General features: G+C 39.9%; 1 protein-coding gene across 6 annotated transcripts in view; it reads right to left on the bottom strand.

The window, feature by feature from the left end:
- The window catches only part of FAM13B (family with sequence similarity 13 member B), a 67,660-nt gene extending 46,459 nt beyond the window's left edge, over nucleotides 1-21,201 (bottom strand). For 2 of the 6 annotated variants that reach the window (XM_078385692.1, XM_072990110.2), the window contains exons 1-4: nucleotides 20,842-21,198; nucleotides 7,177-7,343; nucleotides 5,823-6,012; nucleotides 2,745-2,957 (exon numbers count right to left, since the gene is read on the bottom strand). In XM_078385692.1, coding sequence (XP_078241818.1) covers nucleotides 2,745-2,957; nucleotides 5,823-5,979 — 370 coding nt within the window. In that variant the 5' untranslated portion in view covers nucleotides 5,980-6,012; nucleotides 7,177-7,343; nucleotides 20,842-21,198. Of the gene's footprint in view, nucleotides 1-2,744; nucleotides 2,958-5,822; nucleotides 6,013-7,176; nucleotides 7,344-20,841 lie in introns of all 6 variants that reach the window. The other 4 variants (XM_072990111.2, XM_072990112.2, XM_020782692.3 and 1 more) reach the window with 4 other exon arrangements.
- Nucleotides 21,202-21,227: the final 26 nt, after the last annotated feature.

Raw genomic sequence — 21,227 nt, 5'->3', positions numbered from 1 at the left:
TGTATGCTTGAAAACACAATTCCATAATTTAATATATTTATATGTAACAATACGCGTATCAGAACCAGAATATCACAAACAAAAAGGGATTATCTGGATTAATAGATTTTTGTTTGCATGATATACACTAGAGATGCAGCTTATTAGCTTGCAAACAACAATATCAAACTGAGCAGGTGTTTTCCACTAAATTAATAACAGAAATCTGTGAAAGAAAGATTTGTATACAGAACAGAAATCAACTGCTTTAAGCCCTACTTTTACATTGCAACAGGAAATCATTGTCATGAAGAAGAAAGAATTTGGGTGTTCACATGGAAATTTGGAGTAGGATCCATGGGCAGATCAGGGAAGCCTTTTGAGTCTCTTTTCAGGTATGTCCAAGGACTGTCGAGAGGAATGGAAGGAATATGGCCCAGGATTTGTACCATACCCTTCAAATAAGACACACATTTTACTAGCAACAGAATGGGTCATAGTTCTATGATAGTAACATCTATGTGGAGTTATTTAGACTATACTTACAGACTCATTTGGGAAGCTCTTAATGATGTTCTGTGCTAGAGAAGACTGTCAAGTTTTATTTTTGAAAAAAACAGAACTCAATCCTAGTACATACAGTGGTGCCTCGCTTAACGATGTTAATTGGTTCAAAAAAAACACATCGCTATGGGAAAATATCGCTAAACGAAACACCATTTCCCATAGGAATGCATTGAAAACCGGTTAATCCGTTCCAATGGGAACGGATTACCGTCCTTAAGCGAAAATCCCCATAGGAAACATCGCTAAGTGAAACAATGTTTCCCCCATTGGAATGCATTGAAGCCTATTCAATGCATTTCAATGGTTTTGCGATGTCTGTTTCCGCTAATTTAAAAGTGTCTTAACATGTTTGAAACCTGTTTTAAATGCTTGGAATCGTTAGTGCACCTTTGCAAACTTAATTTGGCTTTGTTCTGAGTCTTCATTACTTTTTGGTGAATTCCCCCCCCCCATTGGAATGCATTGAACGGGGGGGGGGGGGGAATTCACCAAAAATTAACGAAGACTCAGAACAAAGCCAAATTAAGTTTGCACAAGTTTCACAAGGTGCACTAACGATTCCAAGCATTTAAAACAGGTTTCAAACATTTTAAGACACTTTTAAATGAGTGAAGACGGACATAGTTAAGTGAAAATCGCCCACAGAGAACATTGTTAAACGATGCGGAAAATTCCTCAAAAAAAAAACCATCGCTAAGCGAATACATCGTTAAACGAAACAATCACTAAGTGAGGCACCACTGTATTTTAGGGGGGAAAAAACGTATTGGCTGAAATCCTGTTGAACAGTTATGAAAAAGGCATAAATGTTAGAGGCAAGCTACCTACTTTGTAGACATTATCTGCTGCATGCTGAGTCATGCAACTTGGCATTCAACAGATAATGTCTACAGAGATTTAAATTAAGGTAATTCACCTCTAAAAGTTACACCTTTTGTGTAACTGCACAACACAATTTCCTAGGATGCACTCTCCACATCAGAGACTTTACTGAAAACCAAACAATTGAATAAAATTACTGAGTATTATTAACTTCTCAGGTTTTTGGCTGTGGCAACATTCAGAGGTTTGGATAAAATATATTTTCATAACTATTTGGATGCCTTTTTTGTATGCTTATTTTTGTTTAACTGTTTCATATTTCCTTTCTTAAGCTCAGGGTAAATTATCAGCTTCATTTTGGTGTGAGAATAATACTGCTGTGAGACGTTTCGCCTATTGTACAAAAACCTAGTTTGGTACAGAACCAGAGATGAATATAGTAACAGACTAGGACTCAAAATATCTGGAAATGCCCTCTTGGTCACAAAAACTCACTTGGGATGTGGCAAAGGTAAAATCACTCCTTCTTTATCTCCCACACTTTGAAAACCCTATTAGGTTCACCAATGGTCAGGTGGAACTTGGTGTCAAATGGCAACATAATTGGATTATCTGATTATGTCAACTTCTCTGGTGTTTACGCAATTATATAAACTTCTCAGGCATAATTTGCAGAACAGGATTTTGGCCAATTATTTAAATATATTGAACAGCAACACAGAGATACAATTTAATCCAAAACAGACAAATCCTGAAGGGGTGTGATCACACTTGCAGAAAACGTAAATTTCTTTGAAGCCCTACACTCCTCAAGTATTACAAAGGAGAGGCATCTCATGAGTCTGGCAGGAAATGATATGGAAGATGTCTTTCTGAATGTGAATCTGACTTAAGTCTTTATTGTATGAACTGACTGAAAATTCATAGCTCAGCTTCTAGAATATCAGTTTTCCCAAATATCCGAAGAAGACTGAGGACCAGCCACTGAAAACTGTTTCCAACAAGACCAGAGAGATAGCATTCCATCTCTTATGGTTAATGAATATAAAATCAACACACAGAGACTCAAACTACATAGTCATTAAACAACATAAAATCCTATAAGCATTTCAGAGCAATAAATATTGGCCCATAGGCAAATGTTCTGGTCACATATTATTAATTGATCTGTCCAGAGGGAGACAAGCAAATGATGGTAGTCTGCTCTAGCTTCTCCACCATACACAGATTCTGAAATTGATGAGCAGAAGGCAGAACTTCCAATTTACATTCAAAGACATGTAGAACATCAAAAGGAAAAATTCTATTGCTATCCTGAAGTTTTGATCTAGTTATTTCTTGAAGCTATTTAACCCATAGAAGAATCACCCCAATACCTTGAGAAAGTTGTATCAAATGCATATGTAGAGTGCCAGGAATAACTGGTTCTGGAAGTGCTTGAAGGAAAAACCGAAGAAGACTAATCGCTGAAGGTACATCTGCTTCTTTAACCAGATCCACATCTTCTCCATTATCATATCTTTGCCGAAGCCACTCCACTGTCTCTGCATTTCCATTGACCTGGAAAAGTCCTTCTTGCTCTAGACCCCCTTAAATCAGGATGGGGAAAAAACATATTCTAAATTTATTTTAAGCAAAAATATCTCTGCCAAAGCATTCAGGATGTATGAAAAATACATAATAAAATTTTAACACTGTTTTGTTCTCTCAGATTTAAGTACTGTATCATTATCTGTCTGACAGCATACTTTTGGAATACCATACGAGTCAGTACTGTGGGACTACTCCTGTCTTCTAGTTAAAGCACCCTGTGTTAACTAGGATTAAAAGTACTATTATTTAACAGGTCTATGAAATCTATTCTCAACCTTGCATGGCACTTTTCTATACCTAGTGGCAGGTAAGATAGGGTTCAGAAGAGGAGTTGCTTTAATCTATTATTATCTTAGTAACAACATTCCATTCTGCAGCCCTCCAGTTTTGAGTGCATGTATCTGAACCTGGGTGCCCAAAACACAACCAAGATTCCCCAGACATACTATCTGACCCCACAGCCCAACAATCCCTAGCCAGAATAATATCAGGTTGGTGCCCTTTAGTCATATATGATGAGGGTGCCATATCACGTCCTACTTGGTATGTGGCTTCACTTTTGGCATGACACTCTGTTTATCTATATTTGATGGAGGAAGAGTAATAAAGGAACTTTGTATAGTTCCAGAACAATGTTTCCTTGTTGGCTCTGATGGACCTCTTGGCAGCTTTCTGTATCATCAACCACAGTATGTTTCTCAGTCGCATATCTGGAGGCACTCTCTTATTAGCTATACCCAGAGTGAAAAGTTAGGAGAGTGGTGCAGGGGACCCAAGCTCCATACTGTGGCCACTGTACCATCATATCCCTCAGGGTTCCACACTGTTCATGGGCTATTTAAAATAGAGACATAATAAACAGGTTTTGTACTTTTGGTGCCATCACTATGGTGATAACACTAATGTTTATTCTTTCCATCTAAACCTACTGATTTTTAATCAATATCTGATGCTAGCAACAACAAAGTGAGGATGAACAAACTGAATATTAAGACAGATAAGTAAGAGTGCTCCTTCTTAGTAAACAGGCAGAGCAGGAAATAAATTCAATTATCCTGGATGGAGTTTGTGCTATTCTTGAAGACTCGGGTTTACAAATGAGGTGTACTTCTAGACAACCCTGGACTTAAGTACTTTGGTATAGTTAACGACAGTGCATCAACTGCACTCACTCCTCAAGATGTGAGAAACATCTAAAATAACTCATATGTTAATTACATCTCATTTGGACAAGTGCAAATACATTCTACATGGGAATGACTAAAAATATTCAAAAACCTCAGCTGGCCTGAAGCTATACAGCCATGATGAAGGCGGGTTATTCCATTGTTTTTCAATAGCTTCACTAAGTTTGTTGTAAGCTACTGTATATGCTTTTACTCATACTGCTACTACATCTTCACTGGCACAATTCAACATACTGGATGTGAAACATAAAGTCCTGTATCACTTGGAACTAAGTTTTGTGAAAGACCATCATTTCCCATACAAGCCAACTCGAGTATTATGATCTGAAGGGAAGTGCTTTTCTCACTCCCAGTGCTATAGGACATGTGTTGGGTAAGGATGAATGAGAGAGATTTCTCATACATTGTTCACAGATGTTCATCCCTCTACAGTGGTGCCCCGCATGACGACGATAATCCGTTCCAGGAAAGTCGCTGTACAGTCAAATCGTCGTCATGTGGGGAAAAAATCCCCATTGGAATGCATTGAAAACCGTTTAATGCGTTCCAATGGGGAAATACCTCATTGTCCAGCGAAGATCGCCCATAGAGAACTGCCGATCAGCTGTTTAAAATCACTGTCTTCCGAAGCTTCTGTCCGGAAAACAGCCATTTTACAAAGGGAGGGAAGCCATTTTCCGGAACCGGAAAAAATCATTGTTTAGCGAACAAACGGTTCGCGAAGCAGGGACCTAATCAACATAAAGCATATTTCCCCCATAGGAACCATCGTTTTGCGATCGCAACAGCGATCACAAAAAGTCATCGTCAAGCGATTTCGTTGTTTACCGAGGTAATCGTCTAGCGGGGCACCACTGTACTGCAGAACCCCCTACTTCTGTACAAACCTTTTGCACAAACAAATATGGTTGCTTCTGAATACATTTTGGCACATTTTTATATTATTTTAGTTGTATTTATTTTCATTTCAATGTTATTAATCAAGTGCTGTTTTTGGAAGATAAGTAGAATACATACTCAGAAAATATAACAAAGTGCATGACAGTTGGCAGTTTTAATGAGATAAGCACTTGGAAAGCGAGAGCCAGCATCCTCTCTAATATTAACTGCACATGGAATTGCTCACTTATTTAATGCTGTTTACACAAAGAAGACACAAACCCCTTCTGCAAACAGCATGAAAAGCATTGCCATTTGCAACAGGGTGATTTCTCACTTGCGGAACTGCAAACCAGAAATCACCAGGGCTTGCTCAAAATGCTTTGAACCTTCACCCTCTACATTTGGAAACTGTCAACATGAATGTCTGCTGTTATTTCTGAAGCGTTTTGTTCTTACCAACATTCATGTATGACCTATGAATACCGTATCAACAAGAAGCAGAGAAAAAAACTTGATACTTCCCATCACCCTTGGAATTTGTTTTTTTAATATTGCGAGAATATTTTTTTTGCAAGACTGTGGGGCAGTATAAATAAATTTGTTATAAATAAATAAATAAATAAATAAATAAATAAATAAATAGATCAATCAGTCAAAGAAAGGAAGAATATACTATTCACTCTCTTAAAGCATAAGGAAATAAACATTCATAAATTCTAAAAGAGTACATGTGAAAAATACTGATCTTTTCAAACTAAGCTTGCAATGAAGGCACAGAATGAAAACACATACCATGTTCCTCTATATAATCCACAACATGGCGGACTATGAATGGAACTTCACTGCCTGGCTGTCCTTCCTGCTGCAGTTCATTGAGTGGAATTCCAAATATTTTATTAGTGAGAACAGAGTTGCAGTTACTCAAAGAAGGGGAAGAGCTCTTCCTCATATCTTTATGCAGCCCAGTGTCAAAGCTGTCTTTCTGTAAAATAAAGTTGCCTTTGATTTGAGTCCTTTCACACTAATTGATGGTACTTTATCAGATTTACAGTATTTAATAAAATCTTTATTTCTGCATTTTACAACTGTAATTTGATTTGTAAATCACATTCAAGTGTTTGCATTTTAAAATAAATGCATCTATTACTTATTCGCTTACTTTTATTTTAAAATTATATTGTGTCTTTTAGCTAGAAGAGCCACCAAGACAGCTCACAACAGAGAACAAATATACACAATAAAATCAAACAAAGTTATATTAGAAAGGAGGGATATAAATCAGATGTACATTAAAGGCATTCATATTACCGTGTTTCCCTGAAAATAAGACAGGGTCTTATATTATTTTTTGCTCCAAAAATGCATTAGGGCTTATTCTCAGGGGATTTTTTTTTCATTTATAACAATCCACATTTATTCAAATACAGTCATGTCATCTTCTGGTTGCTGGACAATGGTGGAAAGCGGGGTTTCACTTAAGTGGGGCTTATTTTGGGGGTAGGGCTTATATTACAAGAATCCTGAAAAATCATACTGTACTAGGGCTTATTTTCAGGTTAAGTATTATTTTCGGGGAAACAGGGTAGTAAAGGAAAAAGGAAAAGATTCAAATCCTTGGTGAAATGAAATGTTTTGACTATTTGCTGAAAGCGAGGAAAGAGGAAACTGGACCTTATCAAAGAGGCTCAATTTTGGAACGTGCCATGTTCTTCAAAAGACTATTCCATTCAAGTGTTTTTCCACAACTTATCATATTTTCTGTGTATAAGACACCCCCATGTATAAGATGCTCCCCTCCCACTTTTCTAACCCAAAAATTCTTTCTTCGCAAGAAAATGGAAGGGGAAAGCATATGGGGTTTCAATCATCTTGGATGGATGAAGGAGGGGAAGTGGAGGCTGTTACTCATTCAAGATGATATAACCTCCAGTCAACCTTTCATAGAGGCTGGCCGGGGAATAAACTTCACAATCCCACAGGTAACTTTAAATGTAACTAAGAATAAACACACTAACAATACTGTATATTAGTAACATATTAATGTTCAAAGAATACGTAGCTTTTCTTTAAAAGGCAGCAAATTTAAAGAAATAATGTTCTAAGCTTTGCTTTTGTAAAGGGAAAATGAATTGCCAAGAAGACCTACCTTAGAGCACTTAAACACCTACGTTCACAAAATATTTTCTACGCCAGCTACCTTTACTGACCAAGCATTCTTTTGTCATTTATGGTTGCTTGAGGTTATGGCAGAAGATCAGCCTGTAGTTCCTCATTGAAGAGCAGCAGAACTCGATCAGTACTTCAGTAGTTAATCTGCAAAACACACAAAAGCTTTTGAGTACAGTATATAAAATTCTGTAAAATTCTGAACAAGTCTACTCAGAAACAGCCCCACTGAGTTTAATAACTTTCTCCTTAGTAACTGTGCAAAGAAAACTCAAAACCTAAATTTAAAAGAAGAATTTAAGTAATTAGGTCATTGTATGTTTTTATAAGCCATATTAAGGACCCCAAGCATTCCAATCCTCTCAAAATAAAGATGAAATTCATGACAAAATCAGAAAAGCATATGAGACAGTGTGACCATTATTTTATGAACTGGACATCAATATGAAATTCCACATAGTGAAGTAAAAAAATTCACCAATATTTCTTGGTGAAATAACATAAAATCAAAGACTAGAGGTCAAACAGCCCCCACTCCCATTACAGAGCACTCCACAGCTGTACAACCATAAAAAACACTCCCAGAAGCCCAATCATCCTCTCTGGCTGATTTTAGAGAATTAGCCCAATGAAGCACAAAGCTGTTCTCTAGGTTCTCCCAAGTCAACATGTTTAGAGCTTTATAGGTAATAATCTATGCCTCAAATTGTCGCAAAAAAAAGTATTAGCACAGTTGATCTAAGATGGGCATAATACACTCACCCATCTGTCTCCCTTTGAGCATCCTTATTCAGCTGAAGCTTTTGGAGATTCCTTAAAGCAGCGGTCCCCAACCTTTTTGGGGCTGTGGATCGGCTGGGGGGAAGCAAGCTCCATGTCCGGGGGGGGCATCCCCGCGTGAGCACAGTGGGCGTGTCACACTTGCAGAGGGCATGTCGGGGGTGGAGATCTGTATCCGCGGCCTAATTCTGGCAAGCCCATGGACCGGCACCAGGCTGTGGGTTGACGATCCCTGCCTTAAAGGGAGCACCATATAGACCATGCTACAGTGGCATAACCACAATGTAAATACACCATGCATCACCAATGCATATCTGATATTAAAATGGGCATAACTACTACCGTAGACTAAACTTGACAAAAGCTCATTTGGCAACTATTGCTGTTTGAGCACCCAAACATTAAGGTAGATACAGGAGAACATCAATGACAAACCTTGTTATTGCATGTTTAAAGTTTATTATTCTGGACTTCCTTTGAGATCCATGGAAAGTTAATCACCACAGGCAATAAAGTTCTATACCTCAGCAGAAAAATCTACTAAGCTAGTTCTGGTGATCTTAAACTACTCATTTGCCTCCTAACTGCCCAAGGGCTAGAATGAACCCCTGAATGCCATTTTAAGTTAAGATTAGAGATGGGGGCATTTATTTACGAATACAGATATCCCACACAGCTGGACTTAACGAGGGTCCAGCCCCTGGGGCCAGACTATCCACTCACGTGTCCTGTGGTGGCCCTACTCATCTTTCCAATTGTGCCAGAAGCGCAGCTCTCTTTCCACTCGGCTGGCCACTCAGCAGTTGTGCAGGGAGACTCATCTACTCTCCCCCTGACTGGAATGGCCAGCTGAGCAGGAAGAGAGACACTCTGGGCACAAATGGAAGGATGAGCGGGGCCGCTGTAGGACATGCAAGTAGACAGTCTGGCCCCAGAGGCCAGACCCTGGTTAAGTACAGCTGCACGGGGATATTTGTATTCATATACAAATACCCCCATCTCTAGTTAAGATAGTTTTTAACATTTTATATGTTCTGAATCACTCAATATATTTTAATCAGTTTTACAGTTCCAGTTTTAAATGTATAAACTTATTGTGTCTTCAGGTCTATTCTTTTTAATACTGGGAGCTGACTTAAGTCCCCTTATTAGGAGAAAAGCAACCTATAAATAAGAGTGAATGGGGTCAAATTCGACATCTGGGGTTAGCGTTTGTGGGCCCAATGGCAATTGCCATAGACATGCTGTTTGTGGGGCCAATGGCAATTGCCATAGACATGCTGACTCCATGCCCCCTTTTTCTCTTTTTCTTTCCTGCCACTATCTAGCTCCCAAAATGTCTCTTTCCTCTTTAAATCTGACCTCGGCTGTTTTCCTCTCCTCTCCCTTTCTGCCTTCTTTCTAGCTTCTCTCTTCAGCCTTCTTCTCTCCCACTTTTCTATCTCCCCTCCCCCATAAGAGGGCTTCCTTGGTATTTCTCTATTTCTTCTTCTTTTGCTTTTTCCTTAGTTACCTGGAAAGTAACCCACTCTCCTGTCCAGGGGTCCTCTACTTCTATAACTTCCCAGCCATCTGACAGGTTTGACTCTCGGTCCTTCTGTTCCCTTCTTTTAACCCTTTCCCTTTTATATTATCCTTGTCTAACAGTGAGACTATATATTTCAGAAGGTAGGAAGATTATTTATATGAACAGGTAAAGAACTTTCTCTACAGGCAGACTTTTCCTTAGTGACTGACTGTCTAGGAAAAGTTTTAAAATTAGATGATTTGAAATCTTTTGCATCTATGTCTTTTTAGTAATGCTGTACCTTTATTTTATATTTACCTATCTTATGCTTTATTTTAATATAATTTTTAATATTTCTAATCTAATGATATTCATTGGTTTAATGTTTGAATAATTCACTGTTTTGCACTAATACTGTGTTTTAATTATGTAAACTGGCTTGGGCATTTCTTAGGAGTAAAAATATTTTAAATAAATAAATAAATAATAAAATAAATAAAAAACTACAACCAGTTTCATCAATGTTCTGCATGTGGTTAGTAACTAGCAGCCTGCAGAAGAGAATACATATGGACTGCCACACCCTAAAATCCCAGAAATGACTCACAAGAGTGGCAGTTTTGGAGATGGCATAACAATTGTCAACAGTGGCAATAATCAAACCACCTATTTTTCTATGGTCGTTATCTCAGTGTAGGCTCAGCAGATAACAAGGGCCAGGTTATCAAGTAGTGACTAGCTCAGTTTTCAGTGGCACTGAATTAATTCTATGGAATAGAGGCTATAATCAACAACACAGTTCAGGGTAGGGAGAAACATGCAGAAACTGCTTAGAGCCCGCCCCAACCAGTTCGTGGTTCCAAAAAGGAAGAACCCATATGCCTCCATCCCTATCAAAGTTGCCAGGAACGCTGCGCTAGCTTAGCTCAAGGAATCCCTCCCGTAGAACCATGAGACCCCAATCTTTGCAGCCTTCTCATTGATCGTTCAGCTCTTTGCCTCCGTGCTGGCAGCCACCAAGCCATTAGAGACTAGGAGAGGAGAAAGGAAAGGAAAACTCACGTTGAAGAAACAGCAGATTCATGCTCTTATTGCAGGAGGAAACAGCTGGTGGCGTGTGGGTTTAAGGACTTTGAAACACCTCACGGCTTTCCCTATCGCATCACACTGCAAAGGGCTGGCTTGATCTTTGGCAGTCATTGGGCATCTTCGGTGTCCTCCCTCCCCCCACTTCCCAGCTATTCCTGTCTGCAACTTTCCATACCTGCTTTGTTGAAGCACTTTTTGAACAATTGCCACACCACTGCCTCCCCAAAACGCACTGCCCAAGGGAGCACGCCTCACACATCTACCTTCCCGTACCCCATTCCACAGCTAAGAAACAAAAAGCACCAACAGAGAGAGAAAGGTAGGGGCATGTCATGCTCGCATCTGTGAGCGCAACACGACCCCCCGCGAGCACAACACACCCAGCGGGCGGGCGGGCGGGCAAAGATCCGTCTCCACAGCACGGTCATGGGAAGCCCACAGACCGGCACCGGGCTGCAGACCAGCAGTTGGGGACCTATTTTAGAGAACTGACTCACCCAAAACAAGCAGTGAATCATAGGAATTCCTCTTATACCATTTTTGCCAATTCCAAGCCTTCTATCTTTCACCAAGCACATGTTTGATTGGAGACAGCTGGCCATTAGGGCAGGAGGATTCCCTGTCTCCTTCCCTCATATAGCCAGCTTTCTATAAGTGAATAGCTCATCCTTCAGGGCAAGCAAAAAGGAAGATACAGCAGTACTGTTTCCTACAGATTCTTCAGTGGTTAAATCCAGAAAATTTTTTCCCATGTTCTAGCCATATTGTATTTGTCATTGCATGAAAAATACTGCTACCACCCACTGTCTGAGTGACTTTTTGGAACTTGCAGTTCAACACTGCACATATCTATATTCATTGTTTATTTACTATTTATTTATTTAAAATATTTTATGACCAGTCGTTCTCAAGAGTACGCAAAGCAGCTACTCAAAAGTAAGTTCCATAGAATTCAATTATACTTGTTTCCAAGTATGTGAGTATAAAACTGCTGGCCTTGATCATCAGACTGCTGTAGACATACAATGTTTTAAAAAAAATAGAGAAAATATGCTTTGAAATAAAAATAGAATGTATGATGGTGTGCACAATCAGCATCTAGCTGATATTCCAACATACTGACTAAACAACTAAACAACATTAAATGGAACATATACCAGTTCTGAAGCATTAAACACATCAGAAGCAAGCCAAAAAGAGTGATGGAAATCTGAAAACCTTCTCCCCTCCCCAAGACATAGACTTACTAGAAGTCTGCAACAATTACAAGTACAGTGGTGCCTCGCTTAGCGATTGCCTTGCTTAACGATGTATTCGCTTAGCGATGAGGTTTTTGGAGTGATTTTGCACTCCGTTTAGCAATGTTCCCTATGGGGAAAATTCGCATAGCGATGTTCGGGATCTTGCCTTGCTTAGCGATGACAGTTTTAGGTCCCCTGTTTCGCTTAGCGATGTTCTGTTTTCGCAATTTTTAAAGTGTCTTAAAAGGTTCAAAAACAGTTTTAAATGCTTGGGATCGTTAGTGCACCTTGCAAAACCTGTGCAAGCTTAATTTGCCTTTGTTCTGAGTCTTCGTTCATTTTTGGTGAATTTTTTCCCCTACTGAAATGCAATGAACCTAAGTTTGACAGCTGTCAAACTTAGGTTCGATGCATTTCAATGGGGGGGGGGAATTCACCAAAAATTAACGAAGAGTCAAAACAAAGTCAAATTAAGTTTGCACACGTTTTGCAAGGTGCACTAACGATCCCAAGCATTTAAAACCGTTTTTGAACCTTTTAAGACACTTTAAAAATAGCGAAAACGGACCGGTCAAAAGCTAATTTTAAAGTGTCTTAAAAGGTTCAAAAACGGTTTTAAATGCTTGGGAACGTTAGTGTACCTTCTAAAACCTTTGCAAACTTAATTTGGGTTTGTTCTGAGTCTACGTTACTTTTTGGTAAAAATTTTTCTCCCCCATTGGAAACCATTGAAGTGTCAGTTCGACAGCTGTCAAACCTGCAGTTCAATGTTTTCCAATGGGGAAGAAAAAAATTCACCAAAAATTAACAAAGAGTCAGAACAAAGCCAAATTAAGTTTGCAAAGGTTTTAGAAGGTGCACTAACGATCCCAAGCATTTAAAACCATTTTTGAACCTTTTAAGACACACTTAAAATTGCAAAAACAGACATTGCAAAACCACTGGAATGCACTGAATAGGCTTCAATGCATTCCAATGGGGGATAGATTGTTTCGCTTAGCGATATTTCCAATGGCGATTTTCGCTTAAGGACGGTAATCCATTCCCATTGGAACGGATTAACCGGTTTTCAATGCATTCCTATGGGAAATGGTGTTTCACTTAGCAATGTTTTCCCATAGCGATTTTTTTTGGGAGCCAATTAACATCGTTAAGCAAGGCACCACCGTAAATAAATATTAACATAATAACTTTCCTAACAACAAATACAGTACTCTACCTCACTCCTAACTCCTAATATGAAATATATGAGGATATACTGAAACATATTTATTTATTGTTCATTTTTTAAAAATATTTTTACCCTACCTTTCTCCTCAAAAGGACCCAAGTATTTGTGCCTATTAATATACTTTTAAATTCTGGAGAATAAAAGGAGTTTTCAGGATATTCTTGAACAAAGGGTTACTCAATGTCATTCAACACCTACTTATGATTATGTATTTTGGAGCTGGGAATCCACAGCTGTCATCTAAAAGCATTTCCTAAATAAAAACCAAAGTATATGAGCAAAAAGAAAAGCAGCAAGTCTATGACAAAAGATACTTCATTATCCTTTAAAAAAGAGAATACTTTAGCACAGACTCTGTTGTTGTTGTTGAGAAACAGACTCCCTTTGACTATGTTTTGTTGCCCCGGACCACGAAGATTTACTCAAGACTTAAAACCTGAAAGATCATCAAATATTTATTTAAAGTTTCTCTTGAAAGGTCTTCAAATTTGGAGAGAATGGAGAAATAATTTAACCTGCTAATACACACACTCCTACTATAATATTTTTATTGGAATCATTACATCATTGTCATCGTCTTTAATTCTTGCTGGAAAAACTGAAATTACAAGCACATAAAATCATTAATATGACACACCTATACAAAACGTCACATGAAAATGTAAGCTAGAAAATAACATGAATAAAATCTATACAAAATTATACCTCATTAAATACAATTTGAGTTGAAAAAAGGAACACATTATATTCATATACTGTAGTTATAATTAAAAAGAAGGCAGGTGCTGCATTTCACTTATAAGCCTTTTTGTGTCAGGCTTAATAGCTGAAACTTGTATTCTCAGTTCTCACTGTTTTTCAAACGGCTTCTATACTTATTTTTAAGATAAACGGAGGAGAGAATGATTTTTCACACAAGTATGTTATTACAAAAGGCATCAATACTTTCCCAGCCCTCTTTGATAGTTCTGGAAAAAGCAGTAGGTGAGACTAGAAAGGGACTGTTCCTTGAACTGCAACTGCAATTTCAGAACATGGATATTTCATTTAGCTTGTCTTCCTCTGCTGCTTGTAAGCCCCTCCAGTTCATACACATTAACTGAAAATGGATCTCTAATCCAGTTTTCGCCTGCATCAGGAAAAGGAAAATATTCACAGAAACTATGCTGCAAATCTTCCAAATGTAATGTGATTAGTGATGTGTCCTCCGTGGACAACTCTGTTGGTGAAACCAAAGAAATTTGTGAGGTTTGGAAATGTCTCATAATTTCAGTTCTATAGGTGACGATACCACGATTCCAACTTTTTGATCATTGCTTCAAATCTTGTCATCAACTTGAAAAACTGTAAGCTTTTCTCCTCAAACATCTGAGTTGCACATATTTAAATGGGTGAAGATATCTAACAAATATGCTGATTTGTTAATTTGACCAAGAAAAATGATCATTGAGGTGAAATTGCTTCTCCATGAGGAATTATCTTATCCAATCTCCCAATTCCCCAAAATGAGAAAACTTTACTTTGTGATAGCCAACAAACTTCACAGTGTAGCAAAAGTTGGTGGTGTTCACTGTCCATATATTTACAGAGTTGTTCAAAAAGACTTAAATTGAGCAATTTGCTTTTATAAAACTGACAATTATGACTGATTCATTTCAGGTCTGCTTTAGTTTTTCTGGTATCTTAACAACTAGAGCTTCTCTATGCATGTGGTAATGGCACCTAGTCACCAATGGTATGATTTCCTTAATGCGCTGTTTTATGTTTGTTAGAAAATATTTTCTGTGGGGGTTTTTTTTGAGAAAAAAATCTCTTATGTCAGTTTTGAGCCTACATTATAACCAGTTTACAAATTTTCCCACCCACTTCATTATAGGGGTTCTTGCAGGCTTAATTTTATTGAAATTTTCCCAAATGTAAATTTTTTGTTTAGTTTATAAACTAAGCAAAAATGTCAAAATGGTCAAAATATTATTATGAAAATAAGGAAATCACACAGTTCTTCCACCACTGGCTGGCTATCTTTTTCATGACTGATTGTACCCGATTGTGCCACTAATTGCTCACTAGGCAAACAATGTGTAACCATAGCCTTATGTCATACAGCTTGCAGTGGGGGGGGGGACTTGCACAACCTTATGTCATACAAACAGAATTTATGTACTGATTTTTTTTATTTGTAGCTGAAATATATACATAACTTTTAGAATGCTTTCTAACAATACACAAATACTGTATTTTCCTGTGTATGAGACTATACTGTTGTCTAAAAAATTTAGACTAAAAATTGAGAGTTGTCTTATACACAGAAATAACCTGAGGAGAGGACAAAAACAAGTGGAGGGGAAAGCAGGGCTCAAATTGTTCCTGCAGGGCTTTCATCCCTGCTTTCCCCTCCACTTGCTAATCCTTAGCAAAAAGAAAGCAGGGATCAAACTGCTGCAGGATCGCTTTGATCCCTGCTTTTCCCTCTGCTTGCTAAGTCCCATGGGGCTTAACAAAAGGAGGGGGGAGAATCAAAACAATCCCATAGCAGTATAAGGAGGAAAGGGATCAAAACGATCGTGCAGTTGCAGGATTGCTTTGATCCCTTTTCCCCTCCTTTTGCTAAGCCCCACAGGGTTTAGCACAAAGGGAGAAAGCAGGGATTAAAGTGATCCTGCAGTGCTTTGATCCCTTTCCCCCAACACTTGCTAAGCCCCACTTAGATTTCTTAGTTTTGGGTTATAAAGTGTGAGGTGTTTTATACATGGACTCTTCTACACGGAAAAATATGGTAATCATTTATTTGGAGATTCTAGCAAGAAATGCATGTATAGAAAACTAAAATAGATCAAATCTCAGAAGTCTTTCATTAAAGTCTTCATGTTATATAGTTTAAACACTATATCATAAGCATATTATTTATCATTGTAAAAGAAAACATTCCACACTCTACTTTAAAAAAAAAATCCAGAAGAAAAAAGCTTTGGAAAAAAAGAGAAGAAAACTTTTCCCCCAACTTTTTCATTCCCCCCCCCCCCCAGGTTTTTCCATCTCTAAATATACTTTTGACTATAGACGGGTGTGAACTGACAGTTTGGCACTTCCCAGCCCCATCTCCTCTAGCAGGTACCCACTCAAAAGCAGCACCCAGAGAGAGGTGGCCAGGGAAGCTGGGGCACTACCTCTGAGCAGGCAGCTGCTGGAACACGCAGAGCTGGGAGCCACCAAACACCTGTTTATTTAAAGGATGAACTCATGCCCATCTCTACTGTTGACCAAAGAATGGTACACTCCATCTATCTGGAATGGTTGTCCTCCTCCGCCAAGCATGAAGCTTCAGGAGGTGAACATGGTGTGGTGAGGGAAGAAGGGGGCACCTAACTAGCCAACTTGATCAGCTGAATCAACACCAGCAATTAATGGAATGATGAATATCACAACCGGATTCGCCTCACTACCCTGTAACAATGAGGTTCCCTTTCTGCTTTGACATAAGTACTTGAGAACAGAAAAGATACCGGTAAGTTTTGTTACAAATACACTTTTCAGGCAGCAAGTAGGAAAAATATTAAAATTCAATGAGTCAGCTAGGAGACTGAGAGGAAGAGGACCAAGGGAATCGAAAGTCATGTGCTTCTAAAGAATTGGAAAATCAAAGGCTGGCTGGGCAGAGAAATGAGAGACCAACTGAAACTTTGCACAATATAAATACAGTACAAAAATGGCAAAAAAAATCAGAGGGAAATGCAAGAAAGTAAAGAGATATGGCACCATGACTGTACATCACCCTTTCAAAAAGAGAAAATGGCAAAGAATATATATGTTAGAGAAAATCAAAGAAATGAGAACATGATTGGCAATGGGCTTTACCTGTTAGCAAAGAGAAAGAAAAAAGGCACAATGTGTTGAATAGTAAAACAAGAAAACCACAGGAATGAAGAATAATCTTGATAGCATGCTATAAAAAATGAAATTCAAGCCCCAGTAGACTAAGTGACCATAATGTCTTATTACCAAATAACACCAAAATTACAGCAGTTGTAGTGACAAGTTGTACTGGTCATTTTCCAGTCTGAATGGTAAGATAGTCGTCGTCGTTTAGTCATGTCCGACTCTTCGTGACCCCATGGACCAGAGCACGCCAGGCCCTCCTATCTTCCACTGTCTCCCAGAGTTGGGTCAGATTCATGTTGGTTTCTTTGGTGACACTGTCCAACCATCTCATCCTCGGTCGTCCCCTTCTCCTCTTGCCTTCACACTTTCCCAACATTAAGGTCTTTTCCAGGGAGTCCTCTCTTCTCATGAGATGGCCAAAGTATTGGAGCCTCAGCTTCAGGATCTGTCCTTCCAGTGAGCACTCAGGGTTGATTTCCTTTAGAATGGATAGGTTTGTTCTCCTTGCAGTCCAGGGGACTCTCAAGAGCCTCCTCCAGCACCATAATTCAAAGGCATCAATTCTTCAGCGGTCAGCTTTATGGTCCAGCTCTCACTTCCATACATCACTACAGGAAAAACCATAGCTTTGACTATGCGGACTTTTGTTGGCAAGGTGATATCTCTGCTTTTTAAGATGCTGTCAAGGTTTGTTATCACTTTCCTCCCAAGAAGCAGGTGTCTTTTAATTTCGTGGCTACTGTCTCCATCTGCAGTGATTATGGAGCCCAAGAAAGTAAAATCTGTCACTGCCTCCATATCTTCCCCTTCTATTTGCCAGGACGTGATGGGGCCAGTGGCCATGATCTTAGTTTTTTTTTGATGTTGAGTTTCAGACCGTTTTTTGCACTCTCCTCTTTCACTCTCATTACAAAGTTCTTTAGTTCCTCCTCACTTTCTGCCATCAGAGTGGTATCTGCATATCGGAGGTTGTTGATATTTCTCCCGCCAATCTTAATTCCGGCTTGGGATTCCTCCAGTCCAGCCTTCCGCATGATGTATTCTGCATATAAATTAAATAAGCCGGGGGACAATATACAGCCTTGTTGTACTCCTTTCCCAATTTTGAACCAATCAGTTGTTCCATATCCAGTTCTAACTGTTGCTTCCTGTCCCACATATAGGTTTCTCAGGAGTAAGATAGTAAGATAGTACATACACATAAATGTGCACAAATTTTCATACAACTTTGCCTTACAGAAGAAATATTAAATGTTCTAACCTTTATCTGACTGCCTCAAAGTTTCTATGGTAGTTGACCTTTACAGCCTTTCTTCCATCCCAAACTATGCCTTCATGTATCTATCATTTCTAACAATAATAATACCTCTAAGAAAATTTTCCACTAAACTGTGATTCCATTTTGGAATAAGTTATTTTTAGCGTAACACACCCAACACTAAATCTTCACAATACTTTTTTTATGTACACTAAGGAACAAAATGCTCCAAACTTAATATTAATAAAATAACAGGAGATACTTAAGAGAGTTGCACTTACAGTCAAACACTCATTTAGTTATGATGCTATGTGGGTAGTATTTGGGGCAAGTAACTACAGGTGGCTTCATACTTCATGTGGCACACACAATTGCTAAGAGTAGATGCTATTATGCCAACAGGTCTAGTGAAAAATATTTCAACTGCAGATGACACTCCTGCATTCTTAAAACACTCATACATGGATCTGGGACCACACTCAAACCAAGCACACTGCATGGCTGAGGAGCTGCTAAGATCCACAGGCACCACAGACCTTGAAAAAAAATGCAAACATCCTTCCCCACCCCGTTTTAAAAAAGGAACTTTAAAAAAAATTAAAGACAGATGGCTGCAACAGACCTCTACATTGCCCCTAATTCCTGTCGTTTCCATTCCCGTCATATACAAATTTGAAAGAGCAGCATTTGGGGGGAAATTAAGATGGCAGTGGCAGGTACTACCTTGATGGTCCTGTGCCCTGTGCCTTTCTTCTCTATCAAAGAATCATAAAAAAGTGAAGTTGGAAAGGGCCTACAGGGCCATCAAATCCAATCCACTGCTCAATGCAGGAATACAATCAAAGCATATCTGCCAGATGATTAAGTTTTTTTAAAAATGCCTCCAGTGTTGGAGCACTCACCAACTCCCGAGGTAACTAGTTCCACTGTTGTACTACTCTATGCTGGATGGCAAAACTAACAGGGAAATTGAACTGCACTACCCTCCATCCCCAATGTTGTTTGTTGCTGCCTCAAGCCATCCATCTCTCTGCCTCAATGTAAGCTTACTTTGAGAGAAGCTCCAACCCTTTGGGGAAATGCAAAAGGCTTCTAGTTATGGCCTCAATCTTGGCACTGGCTACCTGGGACCATGGGAAACAAAAGGTACGATTAATCTGTATATTTGTACATTACGGAGCTTTCTGGTAGATGTGTTTGGCAGGTGGCCCTTGGAACAGGGTGCCTTCAACTACATGCAAATTGACTTCAATGAGTCTAGTATGACTTTTGTTGTTAGGGCACCTTTCTGTACTGCACCTGCTCTCTGTTTATGACACCTGGCCAAAGTTATAATGATGCACTGGCAGCAGCTGACTACCCTTGTTATGATGCTGGATGTTGGCTAGATGATGGTTTTGGTTCCTCCTATCCCACCTCCAGTCTCTCTAGATCAACAAAAAACAAATAAGGTAATTAATATTTTAGCGTCCATCATACTTAGGGTATTAGGAACATAAAAAAATCTAAATGTCTGAAATGCTAATAGTTGCTTTATTCACATTACACATAAACATCTCTGAATGTTTTCAATCAGTGTGGGCACACTGTTGCATATATGAGGCAGCCAAAAACAGAATCAGTCACAGAAAGTTGATTTAAATGGAAGGGCAGCAGATAAGTGCAGCAGCACTCTCACTGCTGAAAGATGAGTAGCAGGAAGGAAAGGAAGCAAGGCACTTATGCAGGAAAATGGCAGCAGGGAGGCAGAAGGAAAAGAGATGGCACCTTTCTCATACCCCTCTTGCCTCCCAAGGCCTCACTGATGGACACTGTATCTTTCCTTCCTTAGGGGAACAACAGGACAATCATCTGACTACTTATCCGCAGTTTAAAGAAAAAAAGAATGTTTAGTGCAGCTGGCAGTACTTTATAGGAGGTAGGCAAGCACCAAGGCAAGAGAAGGCTAAGAGTAGGTGGGAAATGTAACGCTGGTATATCAGGGGGAGACAAGATGACAAGAGGTTAGACTATAGAATAAACACAAAACGATTCAGTGTTAGACATAAGGCATGGCAAATGCCTTCAAAAAGGAGCTTTAAAAGCATTCGGCACTCCTTGGATCTGAGGCAATCACTCCAATTTGTTTAATAAACCGCACAAGAAAAAGCAAGAAGTAGAAACGGGTAAAGAAGGCAAGCAGCTATTTTCTGCTTGCCTCACCCTTTTCATACTTCAGCAGCAAGTCTCCCGTGACCATGGCAACAGGCACGATCAGCCAGGTTTCTTGTGAAAGAACGAAGCCACCACGACCGCTTGCAGCCCAAGTTAGACACTTTGAATAAGCAAAGCACAAACACACCCGTCGCGGAGCCAAGACGCCCTAAATCCCAAAATGAGGTCCCTCTCTACCGCCCCCGCCCCCCCCCGCGATCCTTTCTTCTAAAACTCGGGATCAAAAATCCTCCCGGCCAAAGCAACCCCCCCCCCCACTACCACCACCACGACGATGCGGGGCTCGTCCCTGCAGACAACACACCCAGCGCAAGCCCGCCGCCCCTTCATCCAACGCTCCCCGGCCGCCCCGCCTCAGAGCGCCCCCCTCCCCCCCACAGCCCCCCTCCCTGCCGCCCCCCCTGCTCGCTCGCCCTGACGCGCATGCGGGGTACCAGCGCCCTCACCGTTGCCGGGCGACTCTCCCTTCGGCCCTCAGAGTCACCAGCCGGTCCCTTCGACGCTTTCCCTTCGAGGGCCCGGCACGGACGGGCCTCGCTCGGCTCTTCAGGGCTGGTCCCTCAGCGGCGACAGCCGGCGGTAACAAGCGTGAACCTGCCGTCCCGGTCCCGGCGCCGCCCCTTGAGGCTTAATGTGCTTTTTAAAAATAACCGTTTCCGACACGCGCGCTCACACACACGCACGCACGCACGCACCCCAGATATCCCAACCTTCTCCCCTGAGGCACCTTCCACCCGTTACTTGGGAGGAAACGACGGTATCGAGAAGGGAAGTGACAGTAGAATGGACCTGCCCGCCCTCCAGCCAATAGGAAGTGACGAAACACAGTACA

Source organism: Pogona vitticeps, chromosome 2 (assembly GCF_051106095.1).
Source record: "Pogona vitticeps strain Pit_001003342236 chromosome 2, PviZW2.1, whole genome shotgun sequence".
Taxonomy (NCBI): domain Eukaryota; kingdom Metazoa; phylum Chordata; class Lepidosauria; order Squamata; family Agamidae; genus Pogona; species Pogona vitticeps.
Note: the sequence above shows the minus strand (reverse complement) of the source record. Positions and strands in the feature narration are given on the sequence as shown.